The 19,539-nt window shown below is 51.6% G+C and overlaps 2 protein-coding genes across 10 annotated transcripts in view; one reads left to right on the plus strand and one right to left on the minus strand.

The window, feature by feature from the left end:
• PARP12 (poly(ADP-ribose) polymerase family member 12) overlaps positions 1-3,028 on the plus strand; it is a 42,522-nt gene extending 39,494 nt beyond the window's left edge. The window contains exon 12 of one of the 3 annotated variants that reach the window (XR_004433298.1): positions 676-2,060. Coding sequence is in view for 2 of the 3 variants with exons in the window: in XM_033194733.1 (XP_033050624.1) it covers positions 1,887-2,212 (326 nt within the window). In the remaining variant the exon portion in view is untranslated. Of the gene's footprint in view, positions 1-675 lie in introns of all 3 variants that reach the window. The other 2 variants (XM_033194733.1, XM_033194735.1) reach the window with 2 other exon arrangements.
• A 3,434-nt stretch (positions 3,029-6,462) lies between these two features.
• TBXAS1 (thromboxane A synthase 1) overlaps positions 6,463-19,539 on the minus strand; it is a 190,326-nt gene continuing 177,249 nt past the window's right edge. For 3 of the 7 annotated variants that reach the window (XM_033193245.1, XM_033193244.1, XM_033193251.1), the window contains 3 exons: positions 10,516-10,653; positions 8,888-9,050; positions 6,463-6,731 (listed from right to left, as the gene is read on the minus strand). In XM_033193245.1, the coding sequence (XP_033049136.1) occupies positions 6,657-6,731; positions 8,888-9,050; positions 10,516-10,653 (376 nt within the window). In that variant the 3' untranslated portion in view covers positions 6,463-6,656. Of the gene's footprint in view, positions 6,732-8,887; positions 9,051-9,632; positions 10,330-10,515; positions 10,654-11,625; positions 13,351-19,539 lie in introns of those variants that run through there. The other 4 variants (XR_004432958.1, XR_004432957.1, XM_033193246.1 and 1 more) reach the window with 3 other exon arrangements.

Genomic DNA, 19,539 nt, shown 5'->3' on the forward strand with positions numbered 1-19,539 from the left:
CGCCTGTTCAAACCTGTGTGGGGGGGCGCCTGTTCAAACTGTGTGTGGGTGGCGCCTGTTCAAACTGTGTGTGGGGTGGCGCCTGTTCAAACTGTGTGTGGGGTGACGCCTGTTCAAACTGTGTGTGGGGTGGCGCCTGTTCAAACTGTGTGTGGGGTGGCGCCTGTTCAAACTGTGTGTGGGGTGGCGCCTGTTCAAACTGTGTGTGGTGGCGCCTGTTCAAACTGTGTGGGGTGGCGCCTGTTCAAACTGTGTGTGGGGTGACGCCTGTTCAAACTGTGTGTGGGGTGGCGCCTGTTCAAACTGTGGTGGGGTGGCGCCTGTTCAAACTGTGTGGGGTGGCGCCTGTTCAAACTGTGTGTGGGGTGGCGCCTGTTCAAACTGTGTGTGGGGTGACGCCTGTTCAAACTGTGTGTGGGGTGGCGCCTGTTCAAACTGTGTGTGGGGTGGCGCCTGTTCAAACTGTGTGTGGGGTGGCGCCTGTTCAAACTGTGTGTGGGGTGGCGCCTGTTCAAACTGTGTGTGGGGTGGCGCTGTTCAAACTGTGTGTGGGGTGGCCTGTTCAAACTGTGTGTGGGGTGGCGCCTGTTCAAACTGTGTGTGGGGTGGCGCCTGTTCAAACTGTGTGTGGGGTGGCGCCTGTTCAAACTGTGTGTGGGGTGGCGCCTGTTCAAACTGTGTGTGGGGTGGCGCCTGGGCGTGGCCGCCGGCCACCTCCTTGCTCTTGCTTCTCTGGGCATGGCCAGGAGTTTGACGCCAGCCGTCGGCAGGGTGGCCCGCCTGGGCTGCTGTGTTGCTTCCCTGTGGAGCAGAGGCCCTGGAAGATGGTGCCAGAGATGGGAGAGGAGAGGGGATACCTTCCCAGCCCTGATCAAGTCCCTGACTGTGCCTGTACTATTGATTTCCTTAGAACAGAAACCCTTAGGGATGCTCACGTAAACATGTATTCTAGCTATCCTGTGAGTTATCTGAGTGTTTTCTTGTCGTCTTAGTTATTTTTAAACTTGCCAAAGAAAGTTTTAAAATGTTATTTCTTTGGAAATAATTCCAAATTCAAGAAAATTAGAATAATAATAGTAAAGAAAAACTCTTTGGGTACATTTTACCTGGATTCATTGGTTTTAACATGTTGCCACTTCTCTCTCTCTCTCTCTCCCGCTCTCTCTTTCTGAACCATTTTCAGGTAGGTGGCATATATTGTCTCCTTTCACCCTTTAACACATCCCAAGAACAGGACATTATCTTCTGTAACCACAGTATGCTTACCAAGTTGAGAACATTTTCTGCCCAGCAGGCCATGTTCTAGGTCCATCAGTCAGTTCCCGTCTGAGGTAGCAATGGCATGGGGTCAGGATGGACAGCAGCCAGTGGTAGACTTGTGAATTAAAATGTATAGGTGACAGCTTCCAACTCAGGTTTCCATTTGACAAGGCTCATAATTCTATGCATTGGGCTGCCGGAGTCTTCAGACTGCTTCCATATATGGGATCTCATTCATTTTCCATGACAACCCTGTAAGGTTGGGCTGAACAGCCCCATTTTATGCCTGAGGAATCTGAGGTTTTGGGGATTAAGTAATGATGTGTCCAGAGGCCTTTAGGTTTTGTGGGGCAGATCTGGAACTTGAAAGGAGTTTGCTCTCTCAGTTTGGTAACTCCTCAGATGCTGCCACTCAGAAGGGTGTTGGTGTCACTGATGCATATGACTTCATGAGGGAGAGTGGAGACGTGGCACAGAGGGAGGGAGGGAGGGAGGGAGATGCAGGGCGGAAGAGTGGAGGCCCCTGGTTTTGCACATCACCAGGACGCTGTCCGGAGTGGGCTGACCCACCCTGGCTGCGGGCCCCTCCATCAGGCACCCAGCTGAGCCCTTGTGTGTCATTTCAGGGAGCTACTTTGCCCGAGATGCTGCGTATTCCCACCACTACAGCAAATCCGACACGCAGACCCACACAATGTTCCTGGCCCGGGTGCTGGTGGGCGAGTTTGTCAGGGGCAATGCCTCCTTTGTCCGCCCCCCGGCCAAGGAGGGCCGGAACAACGCCTTCTATGATAGCTGTGTGAACAGCATGTCTGACCCATCCATCTTTGTGATCTTTGAGAAACACCAGGTCTACCCGGAGTATCTCATCCAGTACACCACCTCCTCCAAGTCCTCGGTCACGCCCTCCATCCTGCTGGCCTTGGGCTCCCTGTTCAGCAGCCGACAGTGAGTGCACCGGAGTGTTCCAGGCCTTTCACCTGTTCTGCCTTGAAATGGCTATTTGGGCCTTTCCTTTTCTTTTTAAACAGAAAACTTTTAATGAACTATTCATTTAATGTTGACCTCTCAATGAAGTTATATTATTAATCTATTGCTAATAATGATTTTTACTTTTAAGTCACTTTTGGGCTCACTAGTGGACTAACCAGAAGTGGTTGTAGTTGAGTCCAGTTTTTGCTTTTTAATAATGTGTTGAAGTTTTAGTTTTTACTCTTTGTTGACTTTGCTGCTTATTGGCACCAGGGACAGAGTTTCTAGATACAATTTTATGGATTGGTTTTAATTTGTATGAGTTTGTCTCTGCAGTGATTCGGTTTTTCAGAGTCTCATGGCATCATAGTTTTACCAGAAGGACACAGTAGCCACTGGTGGAGGACAGCCCGGGGTGGCATAGTCACTTCCACCTGTTGCTCTGACACCAACCCAGGCAGCTCTGCTGTGGCTTCTGCTGGGCTCTGGCATTAGTTGGTCTGTGTCACATTGTCAGAACAGGTGGCTGCTGTGTGGTGCCATCGAGTCCCTGCTGGTTCCCCTTGTCCTGGTAGGGTCACCCATTGCCCAAGGAAGCACATCCACTTGGCAGGTGACCTGGAGGAGTAGCTTCCCCGAGGACCCCAGGCTTGGCCTGTGAGTGCCCAAACCCACATTTCCTAAGCACACTGGACACCCTCCGAATGTGGGTTTTAACATCCCCATGAGATTGAATACCTGTGCCACACATGTCACAAAAGAGTATGGAAATAAAAGAAAATTTATCTGAAGTGGATGAAGACTGAGACTGAAGTTCATTTGTCTGCGTCTATTGATTGAGCACCTGCTGGGTGCCAGGCGTTTTTCTGAGAGTCAGGGTTTGCCTTTGTTCATTTGGGCTGCTGTAACAAAACACCATCGACTGAGCGGCTCATAAACAGCAGACGTTTATTTCCCAGGTTTGGAGTCTGGAAAGTCCAACCTCCTGCTTCCTCATAGATTCAGTCTTCTCACTGTAACCCCACACGGTGTAAGCGCCTCTTTTATAAGGCACTGAATCTCATTCATGAGGGCTCCGCCCTGGTGGTCTAATCACCTCTACTTTAAATACCATCACCTCAGGGGTGAGGATTTCAACATTGGAATTTTAGGGGTCATAACATTCAGACCATATCGGGGCTGTGACAGAGCTGATGTCACGGCTTGGTGAGCTATGTGTGGATTTATTATGAAGACAATGAAGCTGAAGGTTCAGGGCCCCTCACTTGCTGGAGCCCCTCCCCAGGCCCTAGGAGGGGCCCTAGCAATATGCTCACGTGGTCATAGGTTTTGAGGAAATTTGCAAACGTTACGTATTTTTTTTCTTTCCTCCAATTCATAGGTAAGTTTCAGGCCCCATAAGACCCAGGTTCACCATTGAGCAATGTGCTGTGCATGTGGAGAGTGTGTTGTGTGTGTCCCCGACATGTGGCAGTTTACAGGAGCCTCCCTTCTGGGCATTGGCTGGTTCTGGTCCTGTTGGCAGAGGGGCTGGCAGGGCCACTGGTGTCACCAGGCTATCAGCCCTCCCTGCTCGGTCCTCACTATCTGCTTTTTGCCCAGCCTTCACCTTCCTGAGGACATGTGTCTTCTGGCAACTTGCTGCTTGGGCTTCAGTTGGCTTGCCTGTATTTCTCAGGTCCAAGGTGAGTATGAACCCGTTTTTCCATCTTTGGAGTGATCTGAAACCTTAACACAGGCAAGTACAATCAAGCTGGAGGAGAGCCAAGGTAAATGACCAGAGAAACAGCAAGAACAATACAGCTTCACCCAGCAGCTGGGTCAGCCACGTGGTTATCCGTGGTATGATTTTCAGAACCCCCTCCAAATTTCCCTCACGGCCTGACTGATCCTGCCATTTCACTCATTGCTTTTTCATTAAGTCATTGGTCCTGCTATGGTGTAGTTGGGCAGGGGGCAAAGAGGTGTCAGAGAAAACCATTAAATCAGATGCACGTCTGTTGCTCACATGTAAGTGAACTGATCCTATGCTTCTGAATCATCTGGGAGCTGGGGAGATTCGGGGAGCAGAACTGGTTCATTGAGGGTGTAGATGGGGAGAGCGGCCAGAGGAATCTGGTGGGAGGTGCTCAAATGCTCCGGAAAAGTCCACTGAGCTGTGAAGATTGTGGCAGCCATGACTGGGTGACCTGAGAGAAAGCAGGTTAGGAAGAGCAACTCCTTGGACCAGCAATGCTAGGGAGGGTGGGAGCCATGTGGCCAGATTGCCTGATGACGGGGAGGGAGCTGTTCCTGCCGGTGCAGAAAGGGTAGACATTGTGATGGGAAGGGGTCGAAATGACTGTGACTCTCAAGATGTTTGGTGCCAAGAGGTGGTAGGGTCTGGGACATGGGGGTGTGTGTGTGGGGGATTGGCCAGAACCTTTGTGAGGACCCAGTTGGGAATCTAGCAAGAGGGTTTTTTGGAGGACCAGGCGGTACAGTTCCCTGCCCTGTGATAGCTGGTATTGGATGTGAACAGTGGGATTTAAGCAGAGGTGGGGTTGGTGGGTTCACACAGTAAAAGGACTGGAGTCCAGTGACCCCAGCACATGAGGAGGCCTCTACCACTGTGTCTGAAGGTGATGACCACCTGAACTGGGAAGGTGAGGAAGCTGGATGGAGCTGACGGGCCGGGGGGTGGGGCCAGAGGTCCCAAGGGAGGGCTCAGGTTGTGGGGCTGTGTTCCAGGCAGGGAGCTGAGTGCGCCATTGGGCCTGTCTGCAGGCTGAGGTTCTATGGGGTGGTGGCCATGGGGAGGTCAGGGATTGTGGGACAGGCAGGGAGGCCAATGGTTTTCTTCAGTGAGTCTGAGTCCCAGGCTGGGCATTGCAGAGGGGCCAGGTAATGGAGAAGGGCAGGTGGTGGCAACAAGGGTGTGGGGAGGGCCACAGGACAGCCCTGCACCTTGAGGCAACAGTCACTCACAGGCCTGGCCCAGTGCTGGGCAGCTGGGGTGTCCTCTTCCTGCCTGGAGGGCCAGAGAGTGAGAGAAAGGGCCCCCCCGCCAAGGGGGACTTTGAGGGACACAGTGGGTGCTCTGGGCTGAAGGGGATGGGGGACCATCAAACATTGGAGGCAGCAGTCCCAGCAGTGAATATGTGGAAACCCGTTCTGCCAACACTCGCAAAACGGCCTGAAGTTTCTAAAGGTGGGTCATCAGCATCTGGGTGTCACATAAGGGGCCTCCAGATTGCTACAAGATCGTTCTCTATACAACATTCAGCCCCTTAAAGCTGCTCAGGTGTCAACTAGAGGAGGAAGAGATCTTTGATCGAGGCCAGCCTCCATATTTTACAGAAGAGGCCCCTGAGGCACGGAGGTGATGCTGCTCTTCGCCAGCAGCCACGAGTGCACAGCTGCTGGTGGCTGACCTTGAGACTGACCTTGCAAGTGCTTGGTTGAATGTGAACTGCTTAGCAGCACAATAATTACTTTTACAAAAAAATCACCTCTGTGTTTTGATTCTTTGATCAAAATTAATATAGTGGGTTTTTTTTGTTGTTTTTTTGTTTTTTTTGAGATGGAGTCTCGCTCTGTCACCCAGGCTGGCGTGCAGTGGCACGATCTCGGCTCACTGCAACCTCCACCTCCCTGGTTCAAGCAATTCCCCTGCCTCAGCCTCCCAAGTAGCTGGGATTACAGGTGCCCGCCACCACGCCTGGCTAATTTTTTTGTATTTTTAATAGATACAGGTTTCACCATGTTGGCCAGACTGGTCTGGAATGCCTGACCTCAGGCAATCCACCCGCCTCGGCCTCCCAAAGTGCTGGGATTACAGGCGTGAGCCACTGCGCCCGGCCAATACAGTGTTCTTTAAAAGAAGAAGTATGTCATTTTTCAGACTCTCATTTTTCTGTCGATTAAAACTTGACTATAAAGTTGGTACTACCCTACCTAGGAAAATCAAAGCATTGTAAAGCTTTGGAACCACTGTTGAGGTTGAACTTCTGATAAATGTCATTCTCTACAACTCCACAATGCACGAGAAGCCGAAAGAGCCATGAGCTGGTGCCATCAGGACAGGCTTACCTGGGTGTCCTCGTGTGTCCTGCACCATGGATTCCTTTCAGCACAAGCCTGGGACTTCCTTTAAAACCCCACATTCTCAGTTGTTTTGTCAAAACTACATTTTCGCTTATTTATCAGCAATCCTTCATTTAGGGAGTTAGAGCACTGGTTCAAACCCCATTGGCAATGTCAAAACAAAGTGCAACAAACGTTTATTAAGCATTTAGGAAATGTTATGTAAAGAACCTCTTATCCTTGCATGCCAGGCACTCTTTCAATCCCTTCAGTGACGTTTTTCCAAAATTCTGAATATCCACACTCAGGATTTTCTTTGAATTTGGGGGTGCCCTCCCTCCCCCCAGCAGCCTTCTGTGTCAGCGGGATACAATCTTGATGTAGACACCGTTTTTTGGACCTAGGGCAGATTTGGATTCTAGCTGCAGCGGTACCTAAAGTAGAGAAAATTAAAATATTTGTCAAAGAGATAGTAGCATCTCACTGTACAAATGAAGACTTGGAGGTTCAAGAAGGCCAAGTCCCTTGTCCAAGGTCACACAAGAAAGCAGAGAGCAAAGGCCCAAACCTATCTTTCAGTGACTGCAGCCATCCCTGCCGATCCTCCCCATCTCACTCCCCAGTCCTGGCCAGTAACAGCAATGCCCTCTGGCTGAGGGCCTCTGGGGAGAGCAGCTTCATGCTGTTCCTGCTCATATGTGCTGTGGTCTGGCCTCACTGACATCCAGAAAGCTTTCCTATGTCCAAAAGGCAGAGCCAGTGGTGGACTTGGGGCTCTGAAGAAAAGCCAAAGAATTACTCAAGGAGTTGGGTTTCCTCTGGAGCTATGGGCAAAATGATGACCCAGTGGCTAATGTGACAGCAAAGAGTCACCAGGGTCTTAGTGCTTGGGGCTGCACGTGTCTCCTGTAGGAACCACAGCCCTCAAAGACATCTGAAAAAGCTGCAGGCCCCAGCACTTGTCAGCAGACAAGGAAGAATGGGGAGCCCTTGACTCATGCTGGTTCTTAAGCTGGGGAGTGCCAGGCATAAGCAGCGTTTGGGAGACTGGTCTGGCTGTTACATAGAGATCATGGGGAACTGAGGCAAGCCCCACACACGTGGAAGCCCTGACGCAGTGGGGCTGCTCCTCCGACTGCCACTTGACCTCGCTTGGTTTGGCTCTGCGCTGTCGATCTGCCCCTCCCTCTCTCCAGCCTAGAGTGTGTGGACGCGCTCAATTTCAGTACCTCAGACTGTGTCCCCCACCCAAGCTCATTATTCCTCCAGGACCAGCAGCTGGTCCCATGTTCTCTGTCAGAGGCACTGCCTGTTTCAATCTAGAATTGTCGCTGTCTGTCACTGTGTCCTTATGCCTTCCTGTGCCTGCCTGTCCAGGTCTGCAGCTGAACAGAGGGTTCCGGGTGGCAGGACCAGCATGAGGATAGGTGCAGGGGACAGCAGTGGTCGGAATGGACAGGGAATAGCCAACGCTGTGCAGAGATGCAGTCGGATGTCAGGAAGGAGGGAGAGCTTGAGAGTGAGCAGGATCTGGGTGAGGACCCCCGTTTCTTGCATCTCTGGCTGTTTATCCATTTGCTCATTCGTGTTGAATGAATGAGTGAGTACCTGTCATGCGCCTGACATAATAAGCTAGATGCTGCAGAGTCCAACAGTGAATATGACAGGCTGGGTCCCTGCCGTCACGAAGCCTGCAGTCCAACTGTGTGGCCTTAGGCAAGTTATTTAACCTCTCTGAGCTTTAGTTCTTCATCTAAAGAATGGGAATAGTCACTCCTACTCTGCGGGATTGCTGTGAGTGTGAAAGGGGGTGATATAGGCTCCCTGACCTGTTGAGGAATTGGTCTGCTGGATCGGGAGTGTGTGATGTGCGGGGGAAATAGGGCTGCAAAAGTGGGTAGGGCCCCATTTCAGGGGAGCTCAGCTCTCTGGGTGAGGACGGGGTCTGTGCACCAGTCTGGGACCTCAGGAATGAAGGCCTATGTTGTTGGGAAGAGTCTGTGTCACCACTTGTGAGAGGGACCAGGCTGTGGCCCTGGGGACATGTGAGTGTCTGCACAAGAGGGGAAGGCAAAGCTGGGGGTACCCTTCAAGGAGTTGAAACCCCTCAGCTTCCCCTTCAAGCAGACAGCAACTTGCTCTGTCAGGAGGAGCCAGAGGAAGTGTCTCCAGCTTCTGTAGGACAAGCCATGCACCCCCCCCACCCCACAAAGGCAGGCGCATGTCACAACTGCAAATGCCATTGTCTCTGTGCCCTTTGTGGAAGTGAGAAGAGCTACAGCAAGGTGAGGTCCAGCCCTGATGTGCAGAGAACAATACTAATAACAATGATTTAACATGTGCTAGGGCTTATCTGAGTGCTGTGTGAACTCACTGAATCCTCACAGGACGTTAAGAGGTAGAGGGTGTTATTATTATCATCTCCACTTTACGGATCAAGAAACTGAGGCCAAGAGAGGTTAAGGAGCTCGCCCAGGCTCACGGAGGCAGAGCCTGATGCTGCCCCCGGGCTGGCCCGCTGTCATGCAGAGAACTGAGGTGGCCCCCCCACCCCCACCCCCACCCCTGCCTCTGAGCAGTGGGGCCTCACCTGGGTCTCAGGGCAGGCTTGGAACTGGAACTTGTGCAGCACGTGGAGCAGTGTCAACTTGACCTCCAGCAGCCCTAGCCGCACCCCGAGGCAGCTCCGTGGGCCGGCCCCGAAGGGCAGGTACGTGAAGGGCCGGTGCTGCTGCATGGCCTCAGCGGTGAACCTGCAGGTCCGTGTGGTCAGGGCTGGCTCAGAACACCCTCTCCCTCCCCTCTGCAGCCCTGTACTCCAGCTGAGCCACCCCTACATCTGAGACAAGGATGTCCCTAAGGCTCTGGGAGCTTATGGCTGCTCATTCCTGAGCCTCAGTCCCTCTCTGCTCCTGGCCTCCTGTCTTCCTGCACAGCCCCAGAGGCAGAGCTGAATCTGCAGAATCACCTGGAATGTCCACAGCGCCCTCCCTGCCTCTCCTTAGGAATTCGGTGTGTGGCTAATAAGCCCACAGACTCACCGCCACCCACAATCAGAGTCTAAACACGGCATCCCTGAACCCCAGGGCTTGGCGATCCTAGTCCTCACCTGGGCCCATGGCACCACCTCCCCTCACACAGGATGGCCCAGCCGCCACCTGCTTACTTCCTTGGCAGGGTACCAGGCACCTCAGCACCTCCCGGGCCCATCCTGGGGGTGTGTCCTACTGGCTTGCCCTGCAGGTCTCTTGAACCACACTGGCAGCACCTCTCCTGCCCATGCTTGCTTTGCAGGCCCTTGCACTGGACACCTGAACCATTGGGAGCTGCAGTACCTGGAGAGCTGGAGGCCCTTCCTCAGAACTGCTGAATCTCCTACCAAGTAGTGCATTTGCCTGCAGCGTGCAGCCCAAGACAGTGAAGCTAGGTGGCATTCTTCTGTAACAGCGAGCTCACTTTTTACTACCCCGGGCTTTATTGTGAGGTTGTAAGCCCTGTGGCTGCAGCGTGTTTAGGAGCTGATGTCTGTGGAATATTATTTGTGTAGATCCCATTGCTCACGCTTTCCCAGTGACTGGGTTGTAGACTTGGGCTGAATTCAGTTGGAGCCATGAAAGGTGAAAACACAACTGGTGCCGGGCCACCCCTTCCCTTGCCAGACCACGCACACAGAGGGGGTATTGAGTGGTTCTGATGAGGACCAGGGTGTGGCCGCCTGCTCAGATGTTTCCAATCACAGAGTCCAGAAATGAGATAATGAACCAAAGCCAGGTGGTGGAAGGAGGGGACCCAGGTCAACCAGCAGATCCCATGAATTTAGAGTCATGGAGACATTAGCTGAAGCTGTTGTTTTGGCATAGACGCCCGTTTTTAAAAAAGGAAATGATGTTCTGTTACTTTCCAGTGCAGACCTGAAATACAATCCTGTATCCCATGTCCTGGCTTGAATGAATGGAAGACAATCATTTGAAATTGCCTTGTTTCTTGCATGCAGGGCTGCTGAAATGCTAAATGTCTGGATTCAGTTTGGACCTTGAAAAAATGGTATAATTATTTCCTTTGGAAATTATGCCTTGCAAACATCTATCTGAATTGCCATAAGTTTTGACTATTTGGGGACACTTTTGCTAAGTCTGTGCCTCCTGGCTGCTGCCTCCACTGGTAAATTTATATCCCACACACATGCCTTCAGAGCTTTTTAAAAGGGGCAGCACTCACCTTTCAGGGTTGAAGGTCTCTGGGCTTGGCCAGTGCTCAGGGTCATGGTGCAGGGCACCCACGGCCATCTCTAGCACAGCACCTGCGGGGATGCGTTGCCCCAGCACCTCGCAGTCCTGAGCCGCCTCGCGTGTGAACCTGAGGGAAACACCAGGTTGGGGGGTGGGTGCAGAGTAGAGATGAGCAGAGCTTGGGGCGGCCTGGGCAAGCAGAGTCTGAGTGTGAAGGGGATCAGAGGCAGGCAACACGGTGTGTGGAATGAGGCTGGGGGACACAGGATCCCCTGCTCAGCCCCCTTCCCAGGGTGCCCAAGCCCCCGCCCCATTAACACTCCCTGCCCGGGAGCCTGCCACCCCGAGGCTAGGCTCGCTTGCTCCTTGTTGAACATGTACGCATCCATCTTTTCATGCATCCATTTGTCAAGCACTGAAGGCCCCTCTTGTGCCCCATGTTGGGGTGCAAAGTGCTTTGGAAGGTAGCTTCCATAGTGGGGGCTTGGAGGGGCATTCCTGGGCCACAGCCTATCCTATCTTCCCATTCACAGCCAAGCCTCTTACCTCACTCACCCTCTTGCTTCCTCTCCTCCCATTTCACTGACTAACCCTGCTGCCTGGCCTCTGTCCCCTCCTTCCCATGGATGGTACCCATGCCAAGATCCCCAAAGAACATTTGTGGCTACATCTGATGAATACTCCTCAGTCTTCATCTGACTTGGTCTGTCTATGTAATTACCTGTCTTCCTCTTGTACATTTCCTTGTTTTGTTTTTCTGTTTTAATTTTCATTTGGAAATAATTCTGAACTTACAGAAAAGTTGTAGTACATAAGATACCTGCTTATCCCTTACCCAGATTCACCTGCTGTTCATGCTGTGTCCATCTTCTTCTTCTTCTTCTTCTTCTTCTTTTTTTTTTTTTTTTTTGAGAGACAGAGTCTCACTCTGTCACCCAGGCTGGAGTGCAGTGGCACGATCTCTGCTCACTGCAACCTCCACCTTCCAGGTTCAAGCGATTCTCCTGCCTCAGCCTCCCGAGTAGCTGGGACTACAGGTGTGTGTCACCAGGCCTGGCTAATTTTTGTATTTTTAGTAGAGATGGGTGGCAGTTTCACCATGTTGGTCAGGCTGGTCTTGAACTCCTGAGCTCAAGTGATCCGCCCACCTCGGCCTCTCAAAGTGCTGGGATTATAGGCATGAGCCACCGTGCCCTGCCTGTGTCCATCGTCCATCATCTTTACCATTATGTGTGTGTGTGTGTTTCTCTCAGACATTATTTGTGTGGGTTTCCTCCTCCATCGCTGGCGCTCCTTCTCCTTCTCATTGGCAGGCTCTTCTGCATCCACCAGCCTCTTAAATCCTGGCGCTTCCCAGGGATTTCATCCGCACTCCCAGATTCAATTTCTATTATCTCCTAAGCCTCCTACCCCAGCCCCAGCCTGAACCCCAGGTGTCTATTTCTACCCACAGACCCAGCCTCTCCCCTGGGTGATCCACAGAATCCTCGAAGTTGACTTGAGCTGCAGAAGATCGTCAGAATCTTCTCCTCCTCCTGTTTCCCACACAGGCTTAAGCAAGCCAGAAACTGGAAGCCATCCTTGACTCGTCCCTCCCCATCTGCAGATTCATCACTGATCTTTCTTACGTTGCCATCTCTCCAGTTTTACTACCATCTCCTTAGTTTAGATTCTTGTCTCTCCTTGACCTCTTTCCAATACAGTCTTCTCATGACAACCAGAGCTATGTCTCTGATATGCAGTTTTGTCGGCTTCTTCCCAAGGATGGGCTACCTAGGACAGGCATCTGGAGCTGGGGCAAGACCCAGGTGCTTGAGGCTGTGTGGCCCCAGAGCTGAGGCTAGAGTCACAGTTAGCTGGTGAAACCTGTAGCTCAAAGTCAAGGGCAATCAATGGATGAAGTGAGACCATGAATCGGAGAAGGCAGCAGATCGGAAGCCAGGAAGACAGGCAGTGACTTGTGATGCACAGTGAAAGGTAGTTTAGGACCTGGGTTTGGGATTAAGGCCATGAGCTGGTCAGGGGTGTTGGAGGCTGCTGGTGTTGATGCAGTCTCCAGGTTTACCTGGTCAAGCTGCGTTCAAAGCTGAGCCTTGGGCCAGTGTTCAGGGCTCCTGATGCTGTGAGATCACACCCCAGTCTGACTGCTGGAGCTACTGTAGCTTCTGAAACATCTGAACCACTTTCCAGTCCCCCAGCTTGGGTCTCCTCCTTGAGGCCTGCCAGTGAGAGCTGTTCCTGGTTCCTGGGAGAGTTCTAGCTTCCTTACTTCATCAGTTTCTTAAAACCAACACCCGTGACTCAAGAAAACACCAGTGAATCTGTCTTCCTTGCAACTTGAAAACCCGGCATGGCTCTCTTAAGCTTGTACCTTGTTGATTATGGCCCAGCAGGTGACCCTGGGAAATGAGTCTACTTGGAGCTACACAACTCAACTCTTGGACTGAGCATTGAGACCACCTGTGTCAGTGACTTCCTCTCTGCTCCAGAAAATTCTTGCTAAGGAAAATAAACCTCTGAACCAATAAATAACTTCACTGTTGGCTTCAGGAAATTAATGCAAGTTAATTTGTCTGAGCAAATCACTTTCCTATCAGGACAATGGTTTGCTGACTTGAGCAAACAGTTCACTTACCAGACAACAGTTTTACCTGTCAGAACTCCCTTCAGCTCGCCTACCTGTATCCACTCATTCCTAAATTGTTATGTCATACATTTTGCCCAATTTCAAACATTCCTTGCCATGAAAGACCTACCTTAAACCTTTGTAGCCCAAACTCCAAACCTTTTAAGTATCCTTTCCTGATCTGCTGGCTTTGAGTTCCTGTTAAACAAACATGCTGTCACTCTTCAGACCTACATGCAACCTTCTAGAAACAAAATTTGAGGTGGAGAGCTGAAGAACCACTCTCTTCCTGAACTTGGGTAGACTTTTGGACTTTGAGTGTTGACAGCACATGCTCTGAAGAGTTCTGGTCATGGCCAGGTGCGGTGGCTCATGCCTGTAATTCCAGCACTTTGGGAGGTGGAGGTGGGTGGATCACCTGAGGTCAGGAGTTGGAGACCAGCCTGGCCAACATGGTGAAACCCCATCTCTACTAAAAATACAGGCATGGTGTCATGCGCCTGTAGTCCCAGCTACTCGGGAGGCTGAGGCAGGATAATCACTTGAACCCAGGAGGCGGAGGTTGCAGTGAGCTGAGATTGCATCACTGCACACCTGAGCAACAGAGCGAGACTCCATCTCAAAAAAAAAAAAAAAAAGTTCTGGTTACAGTTGATTTGGGATTTTAAAGGATGAGATAGAGCCTTTTAGGACGAGGGCAGAGTTACAGCCCCAGCTTCTCTTTATCACCTCCCTGTACCTCTCAGCCCACCCCCTCCCCAACTACTTCTGTGACTATAGGGTTCGAGTGAGAAGTCTCTCTCTGACTTCAGCATTATCCCACTCCAACAGATCTGGCTCACAGCAAGAAAACCAAGCCCAAGAAAACCAAGCCCCGCTTCCCGCCTCCTAGCATCCAAACTTCAGGCCACTTCCTATCCCAGGTAACACGGGGTTGGGAGGAGACACTGGTCACAGCCTCTGTCAAGGCTTGGCCTCGAGATACCCTCCCTACATAGCAAAGTTCTGTTTCCCTAACGCATCCTGTACACGGGCTCCCACTCCTGCTCCTGTCTGTACCACTCCCACACGCCTGGAATCCATGATTCTGAGTCTTAAGTCCTTAACACAGGACGTGAGAACATCTAATGAGGACAGTCTCAAACCGTCCATCAGCTGCCGTGATAATTCTGGAATATTGGAACACCAGAATTGGTCCTGGTGAGGCTGGGTTTATTTAGTTATTTATCTGCTCACCTATCTGTTTGTTATTTCATTGTGGTTATATATATATATGAACATAAAATGGACCATTTGAACCATTTTCCAGTGTGCAGTTGTGTGGTTTTAGTACATTCATTGTGCAACCAGCACCGCCATCCATCTCCAGAACTTTTTCCTCTTCCTCCTCTGAAATTCTGGATCCCTTAAACACTGACTCCCTCCCCTCCCCTCTCCCTGGTCCCTGGCAGACAGCCTTCCACTTTCTGTCTTTGTGAATTTGGCCTCTCTGAGTGAGTCCTGGTGAGTCTCTGTTGTCTATGTCTCTACTGATAGCTTCTTCTCCCAGAGAGGAAAATATTTCATCAGATTGTTCATTTTACCCAAGGGCAATGGCACAATCTCATTTATGCTTTACTTTTAAAGGGTAGACTATATATGCTTATATATGAACATAACATTTCTAGAAGAATACTTAAATTTCTCTTCTCTAGGGGATGGGACTGGGATGGAGAATGGCGGGGGGGGGGGTGCTTTTTTTTTTAATTCTTCTCCATTGTTTAAGGGACTGTGTTTTTTTTTTTTTTTTGAGACAGAGTCTCGCTCTGTTGCCCAGGGTGGAGTGCAGTGGCACTATCTTGGCTCACTACAACCTCTGCCTCCCAGGTTCAAGAAATTATCCTGCCTTAGCCTCCCGAATAGCTGGGATTACAGGTTACTGCCACCATGCCCGGCTAATTTTTGTATTTTTAATAGAGACAAAGTTTCACCATGTTGGCCAGGCTGGTCTTGAACTCCTGACCTCAAGTGATCCTCCCTCCTTGCCTCCCAAAGTGCTGGGATTACAGGTGTGAGCCACCACGCCCGGCTGGGACTGTGTGTGTGTGTGTGTGTGTGTTTTAAGTATAAGCATGCTAGTTTGGTAATATAAATAATTAAAAATTAAAAATAATTCTATGCTGGATTTTACTTCAGCTGTAAATTTTACTAAAGCTGTAGGATTAGACTTCCCTAAATACCCTAAAGGAAATGCAATGATTACAGTAATTACTGTTATGCCCTGTTGCTGCCCATAAGACATTAAGAGCAGCCTGTGGCTTCTTGCCGCTCCCTCTCTCTGTTATGAGCCTTTCATGCAACAGAGAGGAACAGAAAAAAGGCCAGGGCTGGGAGAACCCATTGAGATCCTAAGCTGCTAATACAATTATATGTGCTTGGAGCCAATAGCAAACACCAGTGCTGAAACCAGGGCAGGCAGCTGGGGGTTGTGATGTCTGTACCCTCAGTTCCAAAGGGGTCAGACGAGGCTGTTCTCTGGCACCCTGCTTTTTCATCTTTTCTGGAAACAGCCTGGACCTGGAGGCAGACACCCTGGAATCTGAATAGAGAGCCTTCCTTTCCCCGCAGACTGAGCCACGTAAGAGACCAGCAGAAGCTTCAGAACTGCACCGCACAGCAACTCAGTCACCTCAGTGGCACTCAGACAGGGCTGCTGTGTTTTCCCACAAGGGCCATTCTGATTTTCTTTTATGAATAAGTCCAAGTTGTGTCAGCACTTGGGAAAGGTCAACACGCTTTTTGAGATGAAATAAAATAATAAAAATGCTCACTCTCCCTACATTCACCCCCAAATCCTTTGAGCAGAAGCAGATTGTCCTCTGGTCTGGGTGAGAATTGTAACACCTTGTCTGTCTCATATCTGGTGATTGACAAGAAAAGCCAGCAGAGCTGATAGGGTGAAAAATGCTAATGTAGCAGGTGTGGAGCAGCTGCGAGGCAGGTGTGGGGTGGGTGTGGGGCAGGTGTGAGGCGGGTGTGGAGCGGGTGTGGCGTGGGTGTGGGGCAGGTGTGGGATGGGTGTGGCACGGGTGTGGGGCGGGTGTGAGGGGTGTGGGGTGGTTGTGGAACAGGTGTGAGGCAGGTGTGGAGCGGTGTGGGGCAGGTGTGGGGCGGGTATGAGGCAGGTGTGGGGTGGATGTGAGGCAGGTGTGGGGCAGGTGTGGGTCGGGTGTGGGGCAGGTGTGGAGCAGGTATGGGGCTGGCATGGAGGTGTGGGGCGGGTGTGGGTGGGTATGAGGCAGGTGTGGAGCGAGCGTGGGGCGGGTGTGGGGCAGGTATGAGGCAGGTGTGAAGCAGGTGTGGGGTGGGTGTGGAGCTGGTGTGGGGTGGGTGTGAGGCAGGTGTGGGACAGGTGAGGTGGTGTGGATCAGGTGTGGAGTGGGCGTGGGGCAGGGATGGGGCAGGTGTGGAGCAGGTATGGGACTGGCATGGAGGTGTGGGGCAGGTGTAGAGTGGGTGTGAGGCAGGTGTGGGGCAGGTGTGGAGGTGTGGGGCAGGTGTGGGGCGGGTGTGGAGTGGGTGTGGGGCAGGTATGGGGCAGGTGTGGAGGTGTGGGGCAGGTGTGGAGGTATGGGGCAGGTGTGGAGAAGGTGTGGGGCAGGTGTGGGTGGGTATGGAGGTGTGGGGCAAGTGTGGGGGGGTGTGGAGGTGTGGGGCAGGTGGGTGGGTGTGGAGGTGTGAGGCAGGTGTGGGGCGGGCATGGAGGTGTGAGGCAGGTGTGGGGCAGGTGTGGGACAGGTGTGAGGTGGGTGTGGAGGTGTGAGGTGGGTGTGGTGGTGTGGGGCAGGTGTGGGACAGGTGTGAGGTGGGTGTGGAGGTGTGGGGCAGTGTGGAGGTGGGGCAGGTGTGGAGGTGTGGGGCAGGTGTGGGGCGGGTGTGGAGTGGGTGTGGGGCAGGTATGGGGCAGGTGTGGAGGTGTGGGGCAGGTGTGGAGGTATGGGGCAGGTGTGGAGAAGGTGTGGGGCAGGTGTGGGTGGGTATGGAGGTGTGGGGCAAGTGTGGGGGGGTGTGGAGGTGTGGGGCAGGTGGGTGGGTGTGGAGGTGTGAGGCAGGTGTGGGGCGGGCATGGAGGTGTGAGGCAGGTGTGGGGCAGGTGTGGGACAGGTGTGAGGTGGGTGTGGAGGTGTGAGGTGGGTGTGGTGGTGTGGGGCAGGTGTGGGACAGGTGTGAGGTGGGTGTGGAGGTGTGGGGCAGGTGTGGAGGTGTGGGGCAGGTGTGGAGAAGGTGTGGGGCAGGTGTGCAGGTGCAGGGCAGGTGTGGGGCAGGTGTGCAGGTGCAGGGCAGGTTTGGGGCAGGTGTGGGGAAGGGGTGGCTCAGGAGAGTGAGGCTGGATGGAAGCTGGCCATTCTCCTGCCTTACCAGTGCTGGCGCTCCTCTCTGCACACCCCATGCTGCATGCAGCTGAGCGGGCACTGCAGTTCCACCTATGCCACCCACTGCCTCTCTCCCGCCTCTGCAGGGCCAATGAAACAGGCATATGTCCCCTTTTAACCTGTAGGAAGGAGAGGCATGGAGCAGCATGGGGCTCACAATCACACAGTAAACCAAGGCCAGGGCTGAGATGGTCTTCTGACACACCCTCTAGACCTGTTGGATGAATTCTAACTACTTCATCCAGGTTCTCTAGTTTCTGTCTGGTCTTCAGGTGAGATCACCGGCTTCCTAGTCCACCTGTGCCGACTTCCTTTCCTGCTCTGCTGTTTATAACGGGTCAGTGGAGAATTGGCCACCGCATTTTCGTGTTGAAGAGCCTAACCCCTTTGTTATTCAACATGACATCTATACAAGGTCTTGTCTGATGGATTCATGGCTGAGTTTAGGTCCAGGAAGTACTGCATCCATTGATCAGTTTCTGTGCTGTCCTGTTGCTGGAGAACACACCTGTTTGGCTTGGCTACTCTCCCTCTTGGCCAGGAGCCCCGGTCACCAAGCCAAAGCTGGACCCCACCTATCAGCCGGGACCCTGTAAGGCCTTCTTTCCTTTAAACGGCCTTTGTTCTGTTTGATCACTGAATGCTTTATCTTCAACTTTATTTTAACATGTACACCAGCTGCCCACAATCCCCTTGGAAAAAGCTGGATATCAATTATGAAAAAAATAAGGCTGGGAATGGTGGCTCAGGCCTGTAATCCCAGCACTTTGGGAGGCCAAGACTGGCAGATCAGCTGAGGTTAGGAGTTTGAGACCAGCCTGGCCAACATGGTAAAACCCATCTCTACTAAATATACAAAAAATTAGCCAGGCACGGTGGTGGGCACCTGTAATCCCAGTTACTTGGGAGGCTGAGACACGAGGATTGCTTGAACTCAGGAGACGGAAGTTTCAGTGAGCCAAGATCACACCATTGCACTCCAGCCTGGGGGACAGGGCAAGACTCCATCTCAAAAATAAATAAATAAATAAATGAAAGAAAGAAAGAAAGAATTGGATGACAGTTTGCAAGAGACTCTCAAGGAGATCAGGGAAGGGCTGCACATCAGGTCTTAATGCTGGCATGGGGAGAGGGTGCACAGAGCCCCTGAGTGACTGGCCTGCTTCTGCACCAAAACCCAAAACCCTGTGTGCTTGAGGACAATGTAATTCCAATCACACCACTGGAATTTTCTGTATTTGCTTCTGGACTTGCGTATTTGGACAATATCTACAATTGCATTATTTGTAATGCTTTTGTGTTGAAATATCATTTTGAGATACCCTCAAATCATCCACACATTCTCTTTAAAAATGGTGAAAGGTATCTCCATATGGTTTATGTGATCTAGTAATTCATAAGAGTGTTGAGTGGAATTTAGCACAATGCTTTATGCTGCTTTTGTTTCTAGAGCTTGAAATCTGGCTGTTATTTCACTCTCTGTAAGGATCTGGGGACATGAATTAAGATGCCCTTCTCTATGGAGTGCCTTGTTTGGGAGAGTTTGAACGAAGCACAATAGTTGGTTTTACTCTCAAGATACCCACAGCTTGGTGTGATCGGCTGGTTGGTGTGTACATTAGTGAAATGCCATGCAGTGGCAGACATGCTTCCAAGAATATAACATGAAGTATAGTTACAGCTCAAAGTGCTGGGGAGGAAGGGCAGGGAGGACCAGGTGAGGCAAGCCCAACACAGACGTCCTGAGGGGTGGTAAGACGTTTTGGAGGGTGAGTCATGTTGGAGCTCCAGGATTGGACAGCTGGGGGTGTTGGATGGCAGGAAGGAGCTCCCAGGACTCAGACAGTCCCCTACTGGAATGCCAGCTCCAAGACTGGTCAGGGACTTTTATCTGTTTTATATACAGCTGATTTCCCAGTGCTTGGCACAGAGTAGATGCTCAGTAAACAATTGCTGAATGAATGAATAATGAATG

This window comes from Trachypithecus francoisi, unplaced genomic scaffold, assembly GCF_009764315.1.
Source record: "Trachypithecus francoisi isolate TF-2019V2 unplaced genomic scaffold, Tfra_2.0 Lachesis_group4, whole genome shotgun sequence".
Lineage (NCBI taxonomy): Eukaryota > Metazoa > Chordata > Mammalia > Primates > Cercopithecidae > Trachypithecus > Trachypithecus francoisi.